An 18,432-nucleotide genomic window follows, 5' to 3' on the forward strand; every position below is an offset into this window, starting at 1 on the left:
CAAGCCTGCACATATACATCCAGATGGCCTGAAGTAACTGAAGAATCACAAAAGAAGTGAAAATGGCCGGTTCCTGCCTTAACTGACCCCTGACCTAGCAACTGATGTTATCTATAGATTATAGAAAGACATTGTGAAACTTCCCGGTCTGTTCTGTTTCACTCTGACCACCGGTGCATGTCACATACCCCCTGCTTGCTCAAACGACTCTCTCACGTGGACCCCCTTAGACTTGTGAGCCCTTAAAAGGGACAGGAATTGCTCACTTGGGGAGCTCGGCTCTTGAGACAGGAGCCTTGCTGATGCTCCCAGCTGAATAAACTCCTTCCTTCTTTAACTCAGTGTCTGAGGAGTTTTGTCTGTGGCTGGTGCTGCTACCATCCCACCTGCACCCAGGTGAAATAAACAGCCTTGTTGCTCACACAAAGCCTGTTTGGTGATCTCTTCACACAGACGCACATGACAGTGGTGGCGGGCGCCTGTAATCCCAGCTACTTGGGAAGCTGAGGCAGGGAGAATTCCTTGAACCCGGGAGGCGGAGGTTGCAGTGAGCTGAGAATTTGCACTCCAGCCTGGACGACAAGAGCAAAACTCCCGACTCAAAAAAAAAAAAAAAAGTTCACAGTGATGATGCCCACCAAAATCAAATAGAAGGTCTCATACATCCAGGAAACTAGAGTAGGGGATGAGATGGGAAAAGGATCTACAGGAGCTTCGACTGTGACAAAATGTAAGAGCTGAAAAAGTTGACTGATGAATATACACCGTGATTTTTTCAGAGCATTTTTTTTGCATCTATTACTGTAAAAATCAAATGAAAACAAAATATAGACCAAAACGACTGTCTCCTTCAAGAAAGGAGCGATAGGCTAGATCTGAGAGGATGATTGTGGAGAATATTCGGACTCTCAACTACCTAAACTGCCTCATTGGCTCAGTTACCTCCCTGGTCCCTGTATACATTTGAGTTTGCGATCCAACATAATTAACCAGTCGATCTGATTCCAAGTCTACCATTTAACAACCTGAGCACAAAATTTAAGCAGGCAGTTTCTTCCCTTGTGGGAAGGGAATGACAACTTCAACTTTATGGATTGTTGTGAACGTCCAATAACTTGTGTAAAACTTTTGTAAAACGTTAAGTGTGCCAGACACATGCTGGTTTATATGCGTATCAGCTAATTCCTGGATCCAGCCTTTATTTCCTCGGATCTAGGGAATAATTTTACATGGTGAAATATGCCCCTCGAACCAAGCAGTTCCTCCAGGGCGGAAGCCTGACTTTGGCAGGAACACAAAACACCTGAGGAGGGGCGCGGCGGCTCCAGCCTGGTGCGCATGCGCGACTGTAAAAGCCGTTAGGTCTGTTCCTGGCGCCCGATTAGAATATTTAATTCCAGTTGGAGCGTTTTTCGTCACCTTACTGTATTTTATTTCTGGTAAATGCCCACACATTTTAACTTCTGAGAGGCACAAATTTCTCTCAGACTCATTCAAATTGACCGAGTAGTCTTACTAAGGTGTCTTTTGTCTCATTGTAAATCCTCGGTAAAATTTGCAGTTTAGGATGATGACGTAATTTTTGCGTAAAAATAACAACTCATTTCACCTGAAAGGGACCACCACAGGAGCAGGGACTCGAGTTTCTTTTTATTCGGGCACTTCAGTAGTTACCTCTTGCTTGGGGGTGGTGCCGCCTGTGGACCTGATGGACCCCGGCGACGCCGCCATTTTAGAGTCTTCCCTAAGGATCCTCTACCGGTTTTTTGAGTCAGTGCTGCCGCCGCTGCCAGCGGCTTTGCAGAGCACGATGAATGTGATAGACCACGTGCGGGACATGGCGGCCGCGGGGCTGCACTCCAACGTGCGGCTCCTCAGCAGCTTGTTACTTACAATGAGTAATAACAACCCGTGAGTTGAGGCGGGGAGCTGCCTGGGGCTGAGGAGAAAGCGGCGGCGGTCTGGGAGCTGGGGCTCAGGGCACGTGGGAACAGGCGGGAAGGAACGGCCGCCGGCGCCAGCGGAGGCTCCGGGGTCTGCGAGGGCGTCCTGGAGCGGAGCAGACCTCGGAGCGCAAGTTGGGTTCACTGGGTGCCGGCCTCAAGTCCCCGCGGGGATGTGGCCAGCGGCGGCTTGGAGACATAGAAGGCAGAGGCTCTGAGGACGACCCAGGCGAGGGTTTCCTGAGGCACCTGTCGCGGAGCAGCGCGACCGTCACATCGCTAGGCTGAATCCTTCCCTCTCGGCTCCTTCCAGAAGAACGTTTTTTTCTCTCGCTGCAGCTCAGGGACCCAGCCTCCTGGTTTTTATGTGCTAGCCCCCCGCATCTGAGATTGGGCCCCCCGTTAAGTGTATCAGTAGGGTCCGCTTTCTCGCCTTGGGAAACCCCTGAAAACGGGGCCGGGCGCGGTGGCTCAGGCTTGTAATACGAGCACTTTGGGAGGCCGAGACGGGAGGATCTCTTGAGCCCAGGAGGTCGAGGCTGCAGTGAGCCGTGGTCGCATCACTGTCCTTTACCGTGGGCGACAGAACGACAGCCTGTCTTAGAAAAAGGAAACGGGAGACTCCATTAATGGGTGGGCGTGGCGGCTTTCTTGTTTCTTTGAAGCACTGGGCTGATTCCATCCTTGAGTGCATGTCCCTCTCCTGCTTAAAATCCTTTATTGGCCGGTCGCAGTGGCTCATGCCTGTAATCCCAGCACTTTGGGAGGCCGAGGCGGGCGGATCACGAGGTCAGGAGATCGAGATCATCCTGGCTAACACGGTGAAACCCCGTCTCTACTAAAAAAATAGAAAAAAAATTAGCAGGGCGTGGTGGCGGGCGCCTGTAGTCGCAGCTACTCCGGAGGCTGAGGCAGGATAATAGCGTGAACCCGGGAGGCGGAGCTTGCAGTGAGCCGAGATAGCGCCACTGCACTCCAGCCTGGGTGACAGATCGAGACTCCGTCTCAAAAAAAAAAAAAAAAAAATCCTTTATTGCACTCATGAAAATTCTTTCCCGTGGCCTCTGAAGGCAAATATCTGCCCTCCACTCTTTGCATCTTCATCTCATTACTCTGTTCACTGCTCTCCAGCCTCCCTGGCTATTCTGTCTGTTATTTGTTTTTGTTTATTTATTTTTATTTTTTTGAGACAGAGCCTCGCTCTGTCGCCCATGCTGGAGTTCAGTGGCGCGATCTTGGCTCACTGCAGCCTCCGCTTCCTGGGTTCAAGCGATTCTCCTGCCTCAGCCAACCAAGTAGCTGGAATTACAGGCGAGCACCGCACGCCCAGCTAATTTTTGTAATTTTAGTAGAAACGGAGTTTCACTATATTGACCAGTCTGGTCTTGAACTTCTGACCTCAGGTGATCCCACCGCCTCAGCCTCCCAAAGTTTCAGGATTACAGGCGTGAACCGTCGCGCCTGGCCTCTTTGTGTTATTTGAATGCACCAAGCGTGTTCTCTTCTCTGGGCCCTTGTACTTGCTGTTCCTGCTGCGACGGTCCTCATCTCAGCGCTGCCTCCTCTTTCAGGTTTTAGCCTGGATATTTCTCCTAAAGAGCCTTCTCTGACTCCCAGGACTCTCGGGTACTCCCACTTTTCTACCGTTTGCATCACCCACCAATTGAAAGCGCAGTGGCTGTGCACAGTAAGCACTCACATGCTTATTGAGTGTGTTGAGGAAGTGAGTACAACCTCAGGGAGGTGAAATACCCTTGTCCAAGTTCACACATCCAATAAATGGAGGAGTACGATGCCTGGACCTGATCTTCTCTGACTGGAGAGTCTCCATTCTGAGCCACCAGTCTGCTACCTCCAAATGGCGTTATAATGGAAACTTCTACTCTGTAGATGTATTAGTGTTTGGCCTGCTATAGAAGCTGGTCTAGGTCAGAAGGGAAAAGTCCTTTAAGTGCTTACGATGCAGCTGCTGCTGCCCATTGGATTTTCATTAGTGCGCTTTGGTGTTTTGTTTTGTTTTGCTTTTCAGACAGAGTCTTGCTTTGTTGCCCAGGGTGGAGTGCAGTGGTGCAATCTCGGCTCGCTACAGCCTCCACCTCCCGGGCTCAAGTGATCCTCCCACCTCAGCCTCCTGAGTAGCAGGGATTACAGATTCGCACCACCAAGCCTGGCTAATTTTTTTTTTTTTTTTTTTAATAGCGATGGGGTTTTATCATGCTGGCCAGGCTTGTCTCAAACTCCTGACCTCAAGTGATCCCCATGACTTAGGCCTCCCAAAGTGCTGGGATTACAGGCGTGAGCCACCGAGCCCGGCCTCATTAATATGCTTTGGACCTTACTAGTGAGACCGGTCATTTTGCCACCATCCACTTCATGTTGACAGGAGCCCTGGTCTCTGTCAGCCTTATGTGTTTATTCTGGAGCCTTTCACTTGGTTCTGAGTGATGTGTGAAAGCATACAGTTTCCACTTTTGGAGATTTAGGCCCTAGTTACTACTCTTAGTTCTTAAAGATGTTACAGGATAGTTTGAAACAGTTTAATTCTCTGGCTAGACGAAGTTTAGCCCATGCTTTTTCATATTAGGTTAGATTGGCAGTTTCCTAGCTTCAGGACATGTTTAAGTTCTGACCTTCATGATGTATACTTTAAAATTTCTTGTGGAATAGGAATAGACATTATTAAATTCAAACAGTGGAGGAGGGGCATGCAGATCAGTATCTTTCCCTGAGTCTTGAACCTCACCCCACCATTTCCTTTCTCCAGAGGCAATAACTATTTTTTCGTGTATCATTAGAGAGATAACTTATGCATGTGTAAGTAGACATGTGTGTTATATGAATATCTGAATGCTTTCTGTGGGTGTAATAATACTTTTGTATCTAAGCATCAAATGGTTATTTCTCACTACATACATAGAATCACAGAGTTTGAAAACTTAAGTCATCTAGACTATACTCTTTTTTTGTTGTTTTTTTCTGTTTTTTGGGGAAACTGAGTCTCGCTCTGTCGCCAGGGCTGGAGTGCAGTGGCGTGATCTCGGCTCACTGCAGCCTCCGCCTCCTGGGTTCAAGCAGTTCTCCCTCAGCCTTCCAAGTAGCTGGGATTACAGGCGCCCACCACCACGCCTGGCTAATTTTCTTATTAGTAGAGATGGGGTTTCTTTTTTTAATTTTTTTTTAATTTTTTTAATTTTTAATTTTTTAATTTTTTTTTTTTTTTTTTTTTGAGACGGAGTCTCGCTCTGTCACCCAGGCTGGAGTGCAGTGGCGCGATCTGGGCTCACTGCAAGCTCCGCCTCCCGGGTTCACGCCATTCTCCTGCCTCAGCCTCTCCGAGTAGCTGGGACTACAGGCGCCCGCCACCACGCCCAGCTAATTTTTTTTGTATTTTTAGTAGAGACGGGGTTTCACTGTGGTCTCGATCTCCTGACCTCGTGATCCACCCGCCTCGGCCTCTCAAAGTGCTGGGATTACAAGCGTGAGCCACCACGCCCGGCCTGAGATGGGGTTTCAACGTGTTGGCCAGGCTGGTCAAACTCCTGACCTCAGGTAATCCTCCCTACTTGGCCTCCCAACGTGCTGGGATTACAGGCATGAGCCACCGCTCCTGGCCGTTTTTTTTTTTTTTTTTTTTTTTTTGAGACGGAGTCTCCCTCTTTCGCCCAGGCCGGACTGCAGTGGCACTATCTTGGCTCACTGCAAGCTCCACCTCCCAGGTTCACGCCATTCTCCTGCCTCAGCCTCCCAAGTAGCTGGGACTACAGGCGCCTGCCACCACACCTGGCTAATTTTTTGTATTTTTAGTAGAGACAGGGTTTCACCGTGTTAGCCAGGATGGTCTCGATCTCCTGACCTTGTGATCCACCTGCCTCAGCTTCCCAAAGTGCTGGGATTACAGGCGTGAGCCACCGCCCCGGCCCCGTTTTTTGTTTTTTTGGGTTTTTTTTTGCCTGAGGCAGAGTCTCTCTCTCTGTCACCCAGGCTGGAGTGCAGTGGTGGGATCTTGGCTCACTGCAACCTCCACCTCCCAGGTTCAAGCGATTCTCCTGCCTCAGCCTCTAAGTAGCTAGGATTATAGGCATAAGCCACCGCACATGGCCACAATAATGCAATTCTGTGGGTTTTAGTGTATTTACAAAATTGTATGATCATCACCATGATCTAACTCCAGAAAGTTTTCATTATCCCAACAAAAAGAAACTCTGTGTCTGTTAGTAATCACTCTCCAATTGTCCCTTCCTCCTGCAAAGGGTATTCATACTAATATATGATAAATCATACTAATCAAATCATACTAATGTATTTTTTTATTTTTTTATTTTTTTTTATTTTTTAAAACCAGAACATTTATTGCATGACTAATTGTTGACATTCTTAAGATGAACTGGATGCTGCAACAGCTGCCCTCTTGGGTTTAGGTGTTGTTCCTTCACGGAGTCCATGCCTGAATCTGCGGTATACAATTTTTAGGTGCCTCATTCGACCAGTTCTGGTGGTATTTCGTCTTTTAGCCTTGGCACTCCAGTTATACTTTCCCTTGCGCTTGGCAGGGTAGCCACATTTGCCACAGGTCGACTTCTGAAGGTGGTAGGCCTTAGAGCCACAGCGGCGGCACAATGTGTGCGTCTTATTGCGACGCTTCCGAAACGGTGACGTTCCCTTCGTCATCTCGCTTCTGCGGCCGAGACCAGAAAGCTGTTTTTTTGTTTTTTTTTTTTAAGAGACAAGATCTCACTATGTTGATCAGACTCTAGGCTCAAGCAGTCTTCCCACCTCAACCTCCCAAAGTGTTGGGATTACAGGTGTGAGCCACTGTGCCTAGCTTGTTGAGAAATTAACTATCTACAGAATTATTCGACTCGGCCAGGTACGGTGGCTCACGCCTGTAATCCCAGCACTTTGGGAGGCTGAGGTGGGTGGATCGTGAGGTCAGGAGTTTGAGACCAGCCATGGCCAACATGGCGAAACCCCGTCTCTACTAGAAATACAAAAATTAGCTGGGCGAGGTGGCAGTCGCCTATAATCCTAGCTACTCGGGAGGCTGAGGCAGGAGAATTGCTTGAACCCTGGAGGCGGGGATTGTAGTGAGCCGAGATTGTGCCACTGCATTCTAGCCTGGGCGACAGAGTAAGACTCCTTCTCAAAAAAAAAAAAAAAAAATTATTCAGCTCATTCTGTTCTTTCATATAAGCAACTATAACTTTGTTTTTCTTGTTTTTGTTTTTGGAGATGGAGTTTGGCTCTTGTTGCCCAGGCTGGAGTGCAATGGCACACTATCTCTGCTCACCACAACCGCTGCCTCCCAGATTCAAGTGATTCTCCTGCCTCAGCCTCCCAAATAGCGGGGATTACAGGCATGTGCCACCACACCGGGCTAATTTTGTATTTTTAGTAGAAACGGGGTTTCTCCATGTTGGTCAGGTCCTGAACTTAGGTGATCCACCTGCCTTGGCCTCCCAAAGGGCTGGGATTACAACAGGCATGAGCCACCATGCCCGGCCTGCTATAGCTTTTACTTGTCAAAGAAAAACAGTAAACTTCTTCCTCTTATTTGGGAAGGAGTGGAATTGGAGGTTGAAAATATGAATTCGTCATTAGGAATGGTGGTCAACTTCTAGGCAGTTATAATTCTTGACTGTAATACTCAAGGTTAAATAAATAGTTTTAAAACATTGGTTCCTTTACACTGTCCTGAAATCCCTGAGACTCAAGGAGGTAATAATTCTAGTGCTAGTGAGGTTTACTTTTTTTTTTTTTTTTGAGACAGGGTTTCATTCCCCGTTGCCCAGGCTGGTGTACAATGGCATGATCTCAGCCCACTGCAACTTCTGTCTCCTGGGCTCAAGCGAGTGTCCTGTCTTAGCCTCCTAAGTAGCTGGGATTACAGGCATGCACCACCATGCCTGGCTAATTTTTGTATTTTCTTTTTTTTTTTGAGACGGAGTTTCACTTGTCACCCAGGCTGGAGTGCAGTGGCATGATCTCGACTCACCGCAACCTCTGCCTCCCAGGTTCAAGTCATTCTCCTGCCTTAGCCTCCCAAGTAGCTGGGATTACAGGCATTCGCCACCGCACCTGGCTAATTTTTGTATTTTTACGAGAGACGGGGTTTCACCTTATTGGCCAGGCTAGTCTCAAACTCCCAACCTTCAGTGATCTGCCTGCCTTGGCCTCCCAAAGTGCTCGGATTACAGGTGCAAGCCACTGAGCTCAGCCTAAATAAACTTTTATCAAGGCCAATCCTCTTGCTATCCCATTGGCTTTCCCGTTCTTTTTTATTCAAGACAGAGTTTCACTCTTGTCGCCCAGGCTGGAGTGTAGTGGTGCAATCTCGGCTCACAGCAACCTCCGCCTCCCGGGTTCAAGTGATTCTCCTGTCTCAACCTCCTGAGTAGCTGGGATTACAGGCATGCGCCACCACGCCCGGCTAATTTTGTATTTTTAGTAGAGACGGCTTCACCATGTTGGTTAGGCTAGTCTTAAACTCCTGACCTCAGGTGATCCGCCTGCCTTGGTGTCCCAAAGTGCTGGGATTATAGGCATGAGCCACCACGCCCAGCCCCCCATTCTCCTTTTATAGTGGCATTTTCTTTGGGTTTTGTTTTTTGTTTTTTGTTTTTTGTTTTTTTTTGAGACAAGATCTCGCTCTGTCGCCAGGCTGGAGTGCGAGTGCAGTGGCGTGATCTCGGCTTACTATAACCTCCACCTCCTGGGTTCAAGCAATTCTGCCTCAGCTTCCCGAGTAGCTGGGACTACAGGCGCCTGCCACCACTCCCAGCTAATTTTTGTAATTTTAGTAGAGCTGGGGTTTCACTGTGTTGGCAAGGATGATCTCGGTCTTGTGATCTCATGATCTGCCCGCCTCGGCCTCCCAAAGTGGTGGGGTTACAGGCGTGAGCCACCGTGCCCGGCCTTTATTTAGTATTTGAAGAGCTTTCAGGTCTTTTCAAACTTCTTTTTGTGCATTATTTTTTTGTTGTTGTTGTTATTGAGATGGAGTCTGGCTCTGTCGCCCAGGCTGGAGTGCAGTGGCATGATCTTGGCTCACTACAAGCCTCCTGGGTTCATGCCAGTCTCCTGCCTCAGCCTCCCAAGTAGCTGGTATTACAGGCGCCTGCCACTGTGCCTAGCTAATTTTTTGTATTTTTTAGTAGAAATGGGGTTTCACCGCGTTAGCCAGGATGGTCTCGATCTCCTGACCTTGAGATCCGCCCCCCTCAGCCTCCCAAAGTGCTGGGATTACAGGCGTGAGCCACCGCGCCCAGCCTGTGCAGCCTATTTTTAAAAACGATTCAAAGTGGTGAGGTTTCTCTATACTTCATCTTAATATGAGAGTATGGATAGATATATATCAGACTGTTAAAAGGGCCTGGTGGCCGGGCATGGTGGCTCACGCCTGTAATCCCAGCACTTTGGAAGGCTATGCAGGTAGATCACTTGAGGTCGGGAGTTTGAGACCAGCCTGGCCAACATGGCGAAACCCCGTTTCTACTAAAAAAACAAAAATTAGCTGGGTGTGGTGGCATGTGCCTGTAATCTCAGCTACTCGGGAGGCTGAGGAAGGAGAATCACTTGAACCCGGGAGATGGAGGTTGCAGTGAGCCGAGATCATGCCACTGCACTCCAGCCTGGGTGACAGAGTGAGAATCTATTTCAAAAAAAAAAAAAAAGTTGGGGGAGCTTGGATTGAAAGGGAGGAAAAGATGTATTACATTTTCTCTTTTGTTTTCTAGTGAGTTATTCTCCCCATCTCAGAAGTACCAGCTTTTGGTGTATCATGCAGATTCTCTCTTTCATGATAAGGAATATCGGAATGCTGTGAGTAAGTATACCATGGCTTTACAGCAGAAGAAAGCGCTAAGTAAAACTTCAAAAGTGAGACCTTCAACTGGAAATTCTGCATCTACTCCACAAAGTCAGGTAATTGGAGATAGAATTGTGATTTTTTTTTTTTTTTTTTTTTTTTGAGAAAGACTCCCAAGAATTTAGAACAGGGGTCCCCAAGCCCCAGTACCTGGTCTGTTAGGAACCAGGCTGCACAGCAGGAGGTAGGTGGAGGGCTAGTGAATATTACTGCCCGAGCTCCGCCTCCTGTCAGATCAGCTACGGCATTAGATTCTTATAGGAATACAAACCCTATTGTGAACTACACATGCTAGGATCTAGGTTGTGTGTTCCTTATTATAATCTGACTAATGCCTGATCTGAGGTGGAACAGTTTCATCCTGAAACCACCCCCTCACCCACCATCTGTGGAAAAATTGTCTTTCATGAAACTGGTCCCTGGTGCCAAAAAGGTTGGGGACCACTGATTTAGATGATAGCTGATTAGATGTAGAAGATGAGGCCAGGCACAGTGGCTCACACCTGTAATCCAAGCACTTCCAGAGGCGGAGGTAGGAGGACTTGAGGTCAGGAGTTTGAGACTAGCCTTGGCAACATAGTGAGACCCCTGTCTTTACAAAACTGGGCATGGTGGTACACACCTTTAGTCCTAGCTACTCAGAAGGCCAAGGTGGGAGGATCGCTTGAGACTAGGAGTCTAAGACTGCAGTAAATCATGTTTGCACCACTGCACTGCAGCCTAAGCAACAGAGAGAGACCCTGTCTCAAAAAAAAAACAAAAACAAAAACAAAAAAAGAATTGCTGGGTCATATGATAACTCTATGTTTAACGTTTTGAAGAACTGTCATATTGTTGGAATAATGTTTCAAATAGATATTTCCATTGTCTTTTAGTGTCTTCCATCTGAAATTGAAGTGAAATACAAAATGGCTGAATGTTATACAATGCTAAAACAAGATAAAGATGCCATTGCTATACTTGATGGGATCCCTTCAAGACAAAGAACTCCCAAAGTAAGTTGAATGTTTATGTTTTTCTCCTCAGCTGTCCTAACCCTGCTCCCTCCCTCCATGTTTTCTCATGCATTAAGGAGTCCATGTGAACATTTTACCCATGATTCTAATTCTCATTTTCTTCCTCTTCATGGAGTGGAGGCGGGGGACCCTGAAAATCCAGCTGATGAAAATGATAGCTGGAGAATACTACACATGCCTTTTTTTTTTTTTTTTTTTGAGACGGAGTCTTGCTCTGTCGCCCAGGCTAGAGTGCAGTGGCGCAGTCTTGGCTCACTGCAAGCTCTGCCTCCCAGGTTCACGCCATTCTCCTGCCTCAGCCTCTCCGAGTAGCTGGGACTACAGGTGCCCACCACCACGCCCGGCTAATTTTTTGTATTTTTAGTAGAGACAGGGTTTCACCGTGGTCTCGATCTCCTGACCTCGTGATCCACCCCCCTCGGCCTCCCAAAGTGCTGGGATTACAAGCGTGAGCCACCGCGCCCGGCCGTACACATGCTTATTCTTTGTTTTTTCTTTTTTTTATGTTTAACTTAATATTTTTTGAGACAGAGTCTCACTGTCACCCAGGCTACAGTGCAGTGTTGTGATCCTGGCTCACTGCAGCTTCAACCTCCCAGGCTTAAGCAGTCCTCCCAACTCAGCCTCCCAAATAGCTGGGATTACAGTTGCATGCTGCCACACCCAGCTATTTTTTTTTTTTTTTTGAGTTGGAGTTTCGCTCTTGTTGCCCAGGCTGGAGTGCAATAGCATGGGGGCTCGCTGCAACCTCCGTCTCCCAAGTACAAGTGATTCTCCTGCCTCAACCTCCCGAGTAGCTGGGATTATAGGCGCCTGCCATCACGCCAGGCTAATTTTTTTGTATTTTTAGTAGAGATGGGGTTTTGCCATGTTGGCCAGGCTGGTCTTGAACTCCTGAACTCAGGTGATCTGCCCACCTTGGCCTCCCAAAGTGTTGGGATTACAGGCGGGAGCCACCACACCTGGCCAGTTTTATTTTTGGTAGAGACAGGGTTCCACTGTGTTGCCCAGGCTGGTCTCAAACTCCTGGGCTCAAACTGTCCTCCCACTTTGGCCTCCCAAAGTGCTGGGATTACAGGTGTGAGACGCCACTCCAAGCCTATTTTTTTTGTTTTGTTTTTTTGTTTTGAGACAGAGTCTTGCTCTGTCATCCAGGCTGCAGTGCAGTGGTGCGATCTCGGCTCACTGCAACCACCACCTCCCGAGTTCAAGTGATTCTCCTGCCTCAGCCTCCTGAGTAGCTGGGACTACAGGCACCCACCACCACGCCCGGCTAATTTTTGTGTTTTTGGTAGAGACGGTGTTTCACCATATTGGCCAGGCTGGTCTTGAACTCCTGACTTTGTGATTCATCTGCCGCAGCCTCCCAAAGTGCTAGGATTACAGGCGTGAGCCACCATGCCCAGCTATTTTTTTTTTTTTTTTTTTTTTTTGAGAGGAAGTTTTGCTCTCGGTGCCCAGGCTGGAGTGCAATGGCGCAATCTCAGCTCAGTGCAACCTCTGCCTCCTGGGTTCAAGCAATTCTCCTGCCTCAATCTCCCAAATAGCTGGGATTACAGGCATGCACCACCATGTCCAACTAATTTTGTAATTATAGTAGAGACGGGGTTTCTCCATGTTGGTCAGGCTGGTCTTGAACTCACGACCTCAGGTGATCCACCCACTTTGGCCTCCCAGAGTGCTGGGATTACAGGCGTGAGCCACTGTGCCCGGCCTTTTTTTTTTTTTTTTTTTTTAATAGAGATAGTCTCCACTATTTGCCCAGGTTGGTCCCAAACTTCTGGGCTCAAGTTGTCCTCCCACCTTAGCCTCCCAAATTGCTGGGATTACAGGCAGGAGCCACTGCACCTGGCCTCTTCATGTTTGTTTTTGTTTTTAAGTGAAAGTGAATTTATTAATAAAATAAAGGAATAAGGAATGGCTACTCCATAGACAGAGAAGCCTTTGATATTTCTTGTTATAGGAAATAATGATTTATTTGCAAAACACTTGCAGGTGGCAAAAATACTTTTTTAGAACTTCATTTTTTGCCTTCCATAGGTGTACACATTTGGTAATGGGGGTGGTTTTATTCCTTTGTTTTCGAAATTAATACCGTAAGATTCTTTTATCCTTATTTATATGTAGAATATGTCTTTGTGTTTGATTTGGCAGCATATTATAGTGAAGAAAACACCTTTAACTAAAATCAAAAGATCTGGTGTCAGCTGGGCACAGTGGCTCATGCCTGTAATCCCAGCACTTTGGGAGGCCGAGGTGGGTGAATCACCTGAGGTCAGGAGTTCAAGACCAGCTTGACCAACATGGAGAAACCCTGTCTCTACTAAAAATATAAAATTAACCGGGTGTGGTGGCGCGTGCCTGTAATCTCAGCTACTCCGGAGGCCGAGGCAGGAGAATCGCTTGAACCCAGGAGGCAGAGGTTGCGGTGAGCTGACATGGTGCCATTGCACTCCAGCCTGGGCAAGAAGAGTGAAACTCCATCTCAAAAAAGAAAAAAAAAGGCTGGGCGCGGTGGCTAACGCTTGTAATCCCAGCACTTTGGGAGGCCGAGGCGGGCGGATCATGAGGTCAGGAGATCGAGACCACGGTGAAACCCTGTCTCTACTAAAAATACAAAAAATTAGCCGGGCATGGTGGCGGGCGCCTGTAGTCCCAGCTACTCGGAGAGGCTGAGGCAGGAGAATGGCGTGAACCTGGGAGGCGGAGCTTGCAGTGAAAAAGATCTGGTGTCTAGTTTGAGTTTAGGGGCATACAAGCTGTGTGCAGTGTGAACTTGGGCAAGTTACCAATTTGTGAGCTTTACTACTTTTTTATTTATAAAATGAGAAGAATAGTATTTTTTCTGTTACTTTTATAAATACCAAATAAATTCATGAATGTGAGAATATATCAGTATTTAATATTCTAATAATACTGTCATGTCTCCTGCCTTGCTCATTTTATTGAAAAACTGTTTTTTGTGGCCGGGCGCGGTGGCTCACGCTTGTAATCCCAGCACTTTAGGAGGCCGAGGCGGGCGGATCACGAGGTCAGAAGATCGAGACCACAGTGAAACCCCGTCTCTACTAAAAATACAAAAAATTAGCCGGGCTTGGTGGCAGGCGCCTGTAATCCCAGTTACTTGGGAGGCTGAGGCAGGAGAATGGCATGAACCCGGGAGGTGGAGCTTGCAGTGAGCCGAGATTGCGCCACTGCACTGCAGCCTGGGCGACAGAGCGAGACTCCGTCTCAAAAAAAAAAAAAAAAAAAAAAAAAGAAAAACTGTTTTTTGCAACTTGTGCTTAACAATAAGGAATTTTATAGGTAAAATGACGTGTGCATCCTCCTGCCTTTAAAAGATACGAAATCTAAGCAGTAGGGGCCTGGTGTATTTTAGTTAGTGCTGCTTCATCCAAGTCTTGCTGAACTTTAACAAAACTTGATGAGAACATGTTTAAGCACCTCCTCATATTAAGGTATTACTTACTATTTTCTGAGTTTTTGAAGCTATTTCTTCAGTATGATGGTGCCTGCTATTAAAAATACTTGAAAGTTTATTATGAATTAACCTCTCTCATAATAAGCCTGGATGCTGTATACTAAATCCTGTTCTGGTAACCTGTGAAAGTCTTCTCTTACTCCAAGAATAATCTTTTTGCACAGATTAAGAATGTCTGCTGCAATACTCAAGGTATCTTCCTTTCGTAAGAAGCCTTTTTTTTTTTTTGAGGTGGAGTCTTCCTGTGTCGCCAGGCGGGAGTGCAGTGGCACAATCTTGGCTCACTGCAACCTCCACCTCCCGGATTCAAGCGATTCTCCTACCTCAGCCTCCCGAGTAGCTGGGACTACAGGCGTGCGCCACCACGCCCGGCTACTTTTTTGCATTTTAGTAGAGACGGGGTTTCACCATGTTGGCCAGGATGGTCTCGATCTGACCTTAGGTGATCTGCCTGCCTTGGCCTCCCAAAGTGCTGGGATTACAGGCATGAGCCACCACGCCCGGCCAAGAAGCCATTTTAATTATAAACTTTGAAGGATACTGTTCCTTACTTTATTAGAAATATACCATAATCTCCTTCGTAATGACCTGTGGATATTTGTAGGACATTTTTTTTTTGGAAATAGTAATGGCAAAGCATCTCAGCTTTATAGCATCCACTGCTTGATTTTCATTGCCATCATTCTTAGAGCAACTGTATGAGTCTGCATTTGTCAGCAGTACGTATCCTTCATTCTGTAGTGCTCTTACGGCTAGGAGCAAAGATGTGTGCCTCAAACATAAACCTATAACATTTACAGTTTTTCTTTCTTGTCCGTTAGGGAGTTAACTGGCTTCTCAGTCTGTGTAAAGGACAAGGAAGTGAGTCAAAATATGTATAAATTAATGTCTGTTAATGTATGGTAAACATCGCCACATATTCCCTCACATTTTAAAGGAAAATTCCAGTGTTAGATTATTAAATCTTGGTAGATCTTCACCTTTTAAGAGTAAACATACCAACATAGAATTTCGTACTCAGTTTTTAGAAAATGATGACTGCTTGTGTTTGTAACTGGTGGCATGTGGCTTTATGATGTTCTTAAGTGAGGATCTATTTTTAAAAGAGTTGACTTTTTTTTTTTTTTGAGATGGAGTCTGTCTCTGTTGCCCAGACTGGAGTACAATGGCATGATCTCAGCTCACTGCAACCTCCGCCTCCTGGGTTCAAGCGATTCTCCTGTCTCAGCCCCCTGAGTAGCTGGGACTACAGGCGCATGCCGCTGCACCTGGCTAATTTTTTGTATTTTAGTAGAGACGGGGTTTCACCATGTTGGCCAGGCTGGTCTCGATCTCCTGACCTCGTGATCCACCCGCCTCGGCCTCCCAAAGTGCTGGGATTAGAGGTGTGAGCCACCGCGCCCGGCCAATAATTGACTTTTTCATTAGGTATTACTCAAAACTCATTCTTTTAAAGTGACAGTCGAGTAGCTTAAAGGAAATTTTGTTATTTGTTGAGACAGATAGTCCATCAGTCATACATAGTTTGTTAATATAACCAGCAGTCAAGAAAGGATCTTAAATTTAACTTTTTATTCTTTACAAGTATTGACATCAATCCTGGAGTTTTCCTTTAACTATTTTTCTTTGCATTTTCAAAATAGTAGCCTAATATGGAAAATCTGAGGCCAAGTAAAAAATAATTTTTAGTATTTCATTATTCTGTTGTTTGAATTAGTGTGAATTAATGCTATATTAGATTGTTTTATATAATGTAGGTCTATAATTGGAACAGATGTTCTTTATCTTTAGAGCCACTCTTTCTAGTAAATATCTGGCATACCAAGCCACAGATAATCGAGGAGATTGGGGGTTGACCTTTTTTCCTTTGTGCCCTCACATTGACTGCTTCCTTAGGTTAATGATCTAGCAAATTACTGTTGTGTTTAAAATCTACTAATTTTGCCAGACACGGTGGCTCACGCCTGTAATCCCAGCACTTTGGGAGGCTGAGGTGGGTGGATCACCTGAGGTCAGGAGTTCGAGACCAGCCTGGCCAACATGATGAAACCCCGTCTCTACTAAAAGTACAAAAAAAAAAAAATTAGCTGGGCATGGTGGCGGGTGCCTGTAATCCCAGCTACTTAGGAGGCTGAGGCAGGAGAATCACTTGAACCCAGGAGGCAGAGGTTGCAGTGAGCCGAGATCACGCCATCGCACTCTAGCCTGGGTGACAAACATGAAACTCCGTCTCAAAAAGAAAAAAAAGGCCGGGCGCAGTGGCTCACGCTTGGCGGGGGGGATCACAAGGTCAGAGTCCGACCAGGTGAACCTGTCTCTAAAAAAAAAAAAAAATTAGCAAGCTTGTGGGGGGCCTGTATCCCACTTGGAGAGGCTGAGGCAGAGGAGACTGGGTCGGGTTGGAATGAGTGATTGCCCACTATCCACCTGGTGACAGAGGATCTGTCTCAAAAAAAAAAAAAAAAAAAAAATCTAATTTTAAATTGGAATATTGTGTTTATCTGTGTACTATTAGGAAGGTCTTTTATCACTTGCCTATAACTTCTACATTCTTTGGAACTTTTAGTTTTTTTTTTTGAGATGGAGTCTCGCTCTGTCTCCCAGTGTGGAGTGCAGTGGCGCAATCTCGGCTCACTGTAAGCTCCGCCTTCCGGGTTCACGTCATTCTCCTACCTCAGCCTCCCGAGTAGCTGGGACTACAGGCACCTGCCACCACGCCCAGCTAATTTTTTGCATTTTTTAGTAGAGACGGAGTTTCACCATGTTAGCCAGGATGGTCTCGATCTCCTGATCTCGTGATCCACCCACCTCAGCCTCCCAAAGTGCTGGGATTACAGGCATGTGCCACTGCGCCCGGCCAGAACTTTTAGATTTTCTCAAGTTTCCCAGTTGCATGTTAGGTAGGGTTATTTTAATTTAGCTTTACAAAGTTACATATTTAAATTATGCTAAAATGCAGCTGTCTGCACTCACTGGATTTGAATAGTGTAGCTGATTTTTGTAGCATTACTTTAGTGAGTTAGTACCTACAGGCCAAAGCCTTAAGTGTTAGAAAGGCTAGAGTCTAGCCACAAGTCGAATTGTCAGAAAAAAGCCAAATATTATACTTCTTTATCTGTCTTTCTGTATCATTTCCTTTTTTAGGAAAAACTGATCTGATACTTCTTAACTAGCTATGTCAAGAGTTTCTCACTTTCTTATGTGAGATAGTTCATCTTCTGTTTTAAGATCAAGAAAGAATCAAGTTAACTAGCATTCTCTACCATTTCTTAAATGAATGTTATTCCAGTTTCCAGAGGGCAGCATCTTTTGTTCAGATATTACTGGGCCTTGTGGGAAGGTAATGTGACTTTCCTCTTAGGGGTGGGAGGAGCTAGGGAAAGGAAGGGTAGTAATTTCTTTCTTTTTTTTTTTGAGATGGAGTCTCGCTCTGTAGCCCAGGCTGGAGTGCAGTGGCATGATCTTGGCTCACTGCAAGCTCCGCCTCCCGGGTTCACATCATTCTCCTGCCTCAGCCTCCCAAGTAGCTGGGACTACAGGCGCCTGCCACCACACCCGGCTAATTTTTTGTATTTTTAGTAGAGATGGGGTTTCACCGTGTTAGCCAGGATGGTCTCGATCCCCTGACCTCGTGATCCGCCCGCCTCAGCTTCCCAGAGTGCTGGGATTACAGGTGTGAGCCACCGTGCCCGGCCGATTTCTTCTTTCTTTTGAAGAATGGGGTCAGTCTCCCTTTATTTGCACAGGGTTGTGGGTAGATTTTCCAGTAAAAAGTAAATAACTGGTAATGAAAATTAGGACTTTTTCATAGTGAGAGATTTTCTTTGCAATATACACTTATTTTACTATCTGTTATTTGTGTTTATACAGATAAACATGATGCTGGCAAACCTGTACAAGAAGGCTGGTCAGGAGCGCCCTTCAGTCACCAGCTATAAGGAGGTGCTAAGGCAGTGCCCATTAGCCCTTGATGCCATTCTAGGTAAAGATATTTTCTGCCTGTTTTCATGGCATGTTTACTGTCAAAGATAGTAGTTGTCAGTCTTGCCTGTATATTAGAATAACTTTATTTTTTTAAAAGTTCCCCTCCAGAGAGTGATTTAGTAGGATTCCTGTTGTCACATATTC

At 46.3% G+C, this 18,432-nt stretch overlaps 2 protein-coding genes across 4 annotated transcripts in view; one reads left to right on the forward strand and one right to left on the reverse strand.

Moving 5' to 3' along the window:
- Positions 1–1,690: 1,690 nt before the first annotated feature.
- The window catches only part of ANAPC7 (anaphase promoting complex subunit 7), a 31,293-nt gene continuing 14,551 nt past the window's right edge, over positions 1,691–18,432 (forward strand). The window contains exons 1-4 of one of the 3 annotated variants that reach the window (XM_032168710.2): positions 1,691–1,911; positions 9,677–9,863; positions 10,683–10,802; positions 18,175–18,286. In XM_032168710.2, the coding sequence (XP_032024601.1) occupies positions 1,709–1,911; positions 9,677–9,863; positions 10,683–10,802; positions 18,175–18,286 (622 nt within the window). In that variant the 5' untranslated portion in view covers positions 1,691–1,708. Of the gene's footprint in view, positions 1,912–3,221; positions 3,570–7,188; positions 7,302–9,676; positions 9,864–10,682; positions 10,803–18,174; positions 18,287–18,432 lie in introns of those variants that run through there. The other 2 variants (XM_058425403.1, XM_058425402.1) reach the window with 2 other exon arrangements.
- LOC116477946 (large ribosomal subunit protein eL37-like) lies at positions 6,260–6,623 on the reverse strand. Its single transcript, XM_032761913.2, has one exon. It carries the CDS (start codon positions 6,609–6,611, stop codon positions 6,318–6,320), a length of 294 nt encoding a protein of 97 aa, XP_032617804.1. The 5' UTR covers positions 6,612–6,623; the 3' UTR covers positions 6,260–6,317.

Source organism: Hylobates moloch, unplaced genomic scaffold (assembly GCF_009828535.3).
Source record: "Hylobates moloch isolate HMO894 unplaced genomic scaffold, HMol_V3 SCAFFOLD_12, whole genome shotgun sequence".
Taxonomy (NCBI): Eukaryota; Metazoa; Chordata; class Mammalia; order Primates; family Hylobatidae; genus Hylobates; species Hylobates moloch.

What these genes read in the sequence shown, in the direction of transcription:
- LOC116477946 (XM_032761913.2), bottom strand. Translation starts at nt 6,611, where the DNA reads ATGACGAAGGGAACGTCACCGTTTCGGAAGCGTCGCAATAAGACGCAC.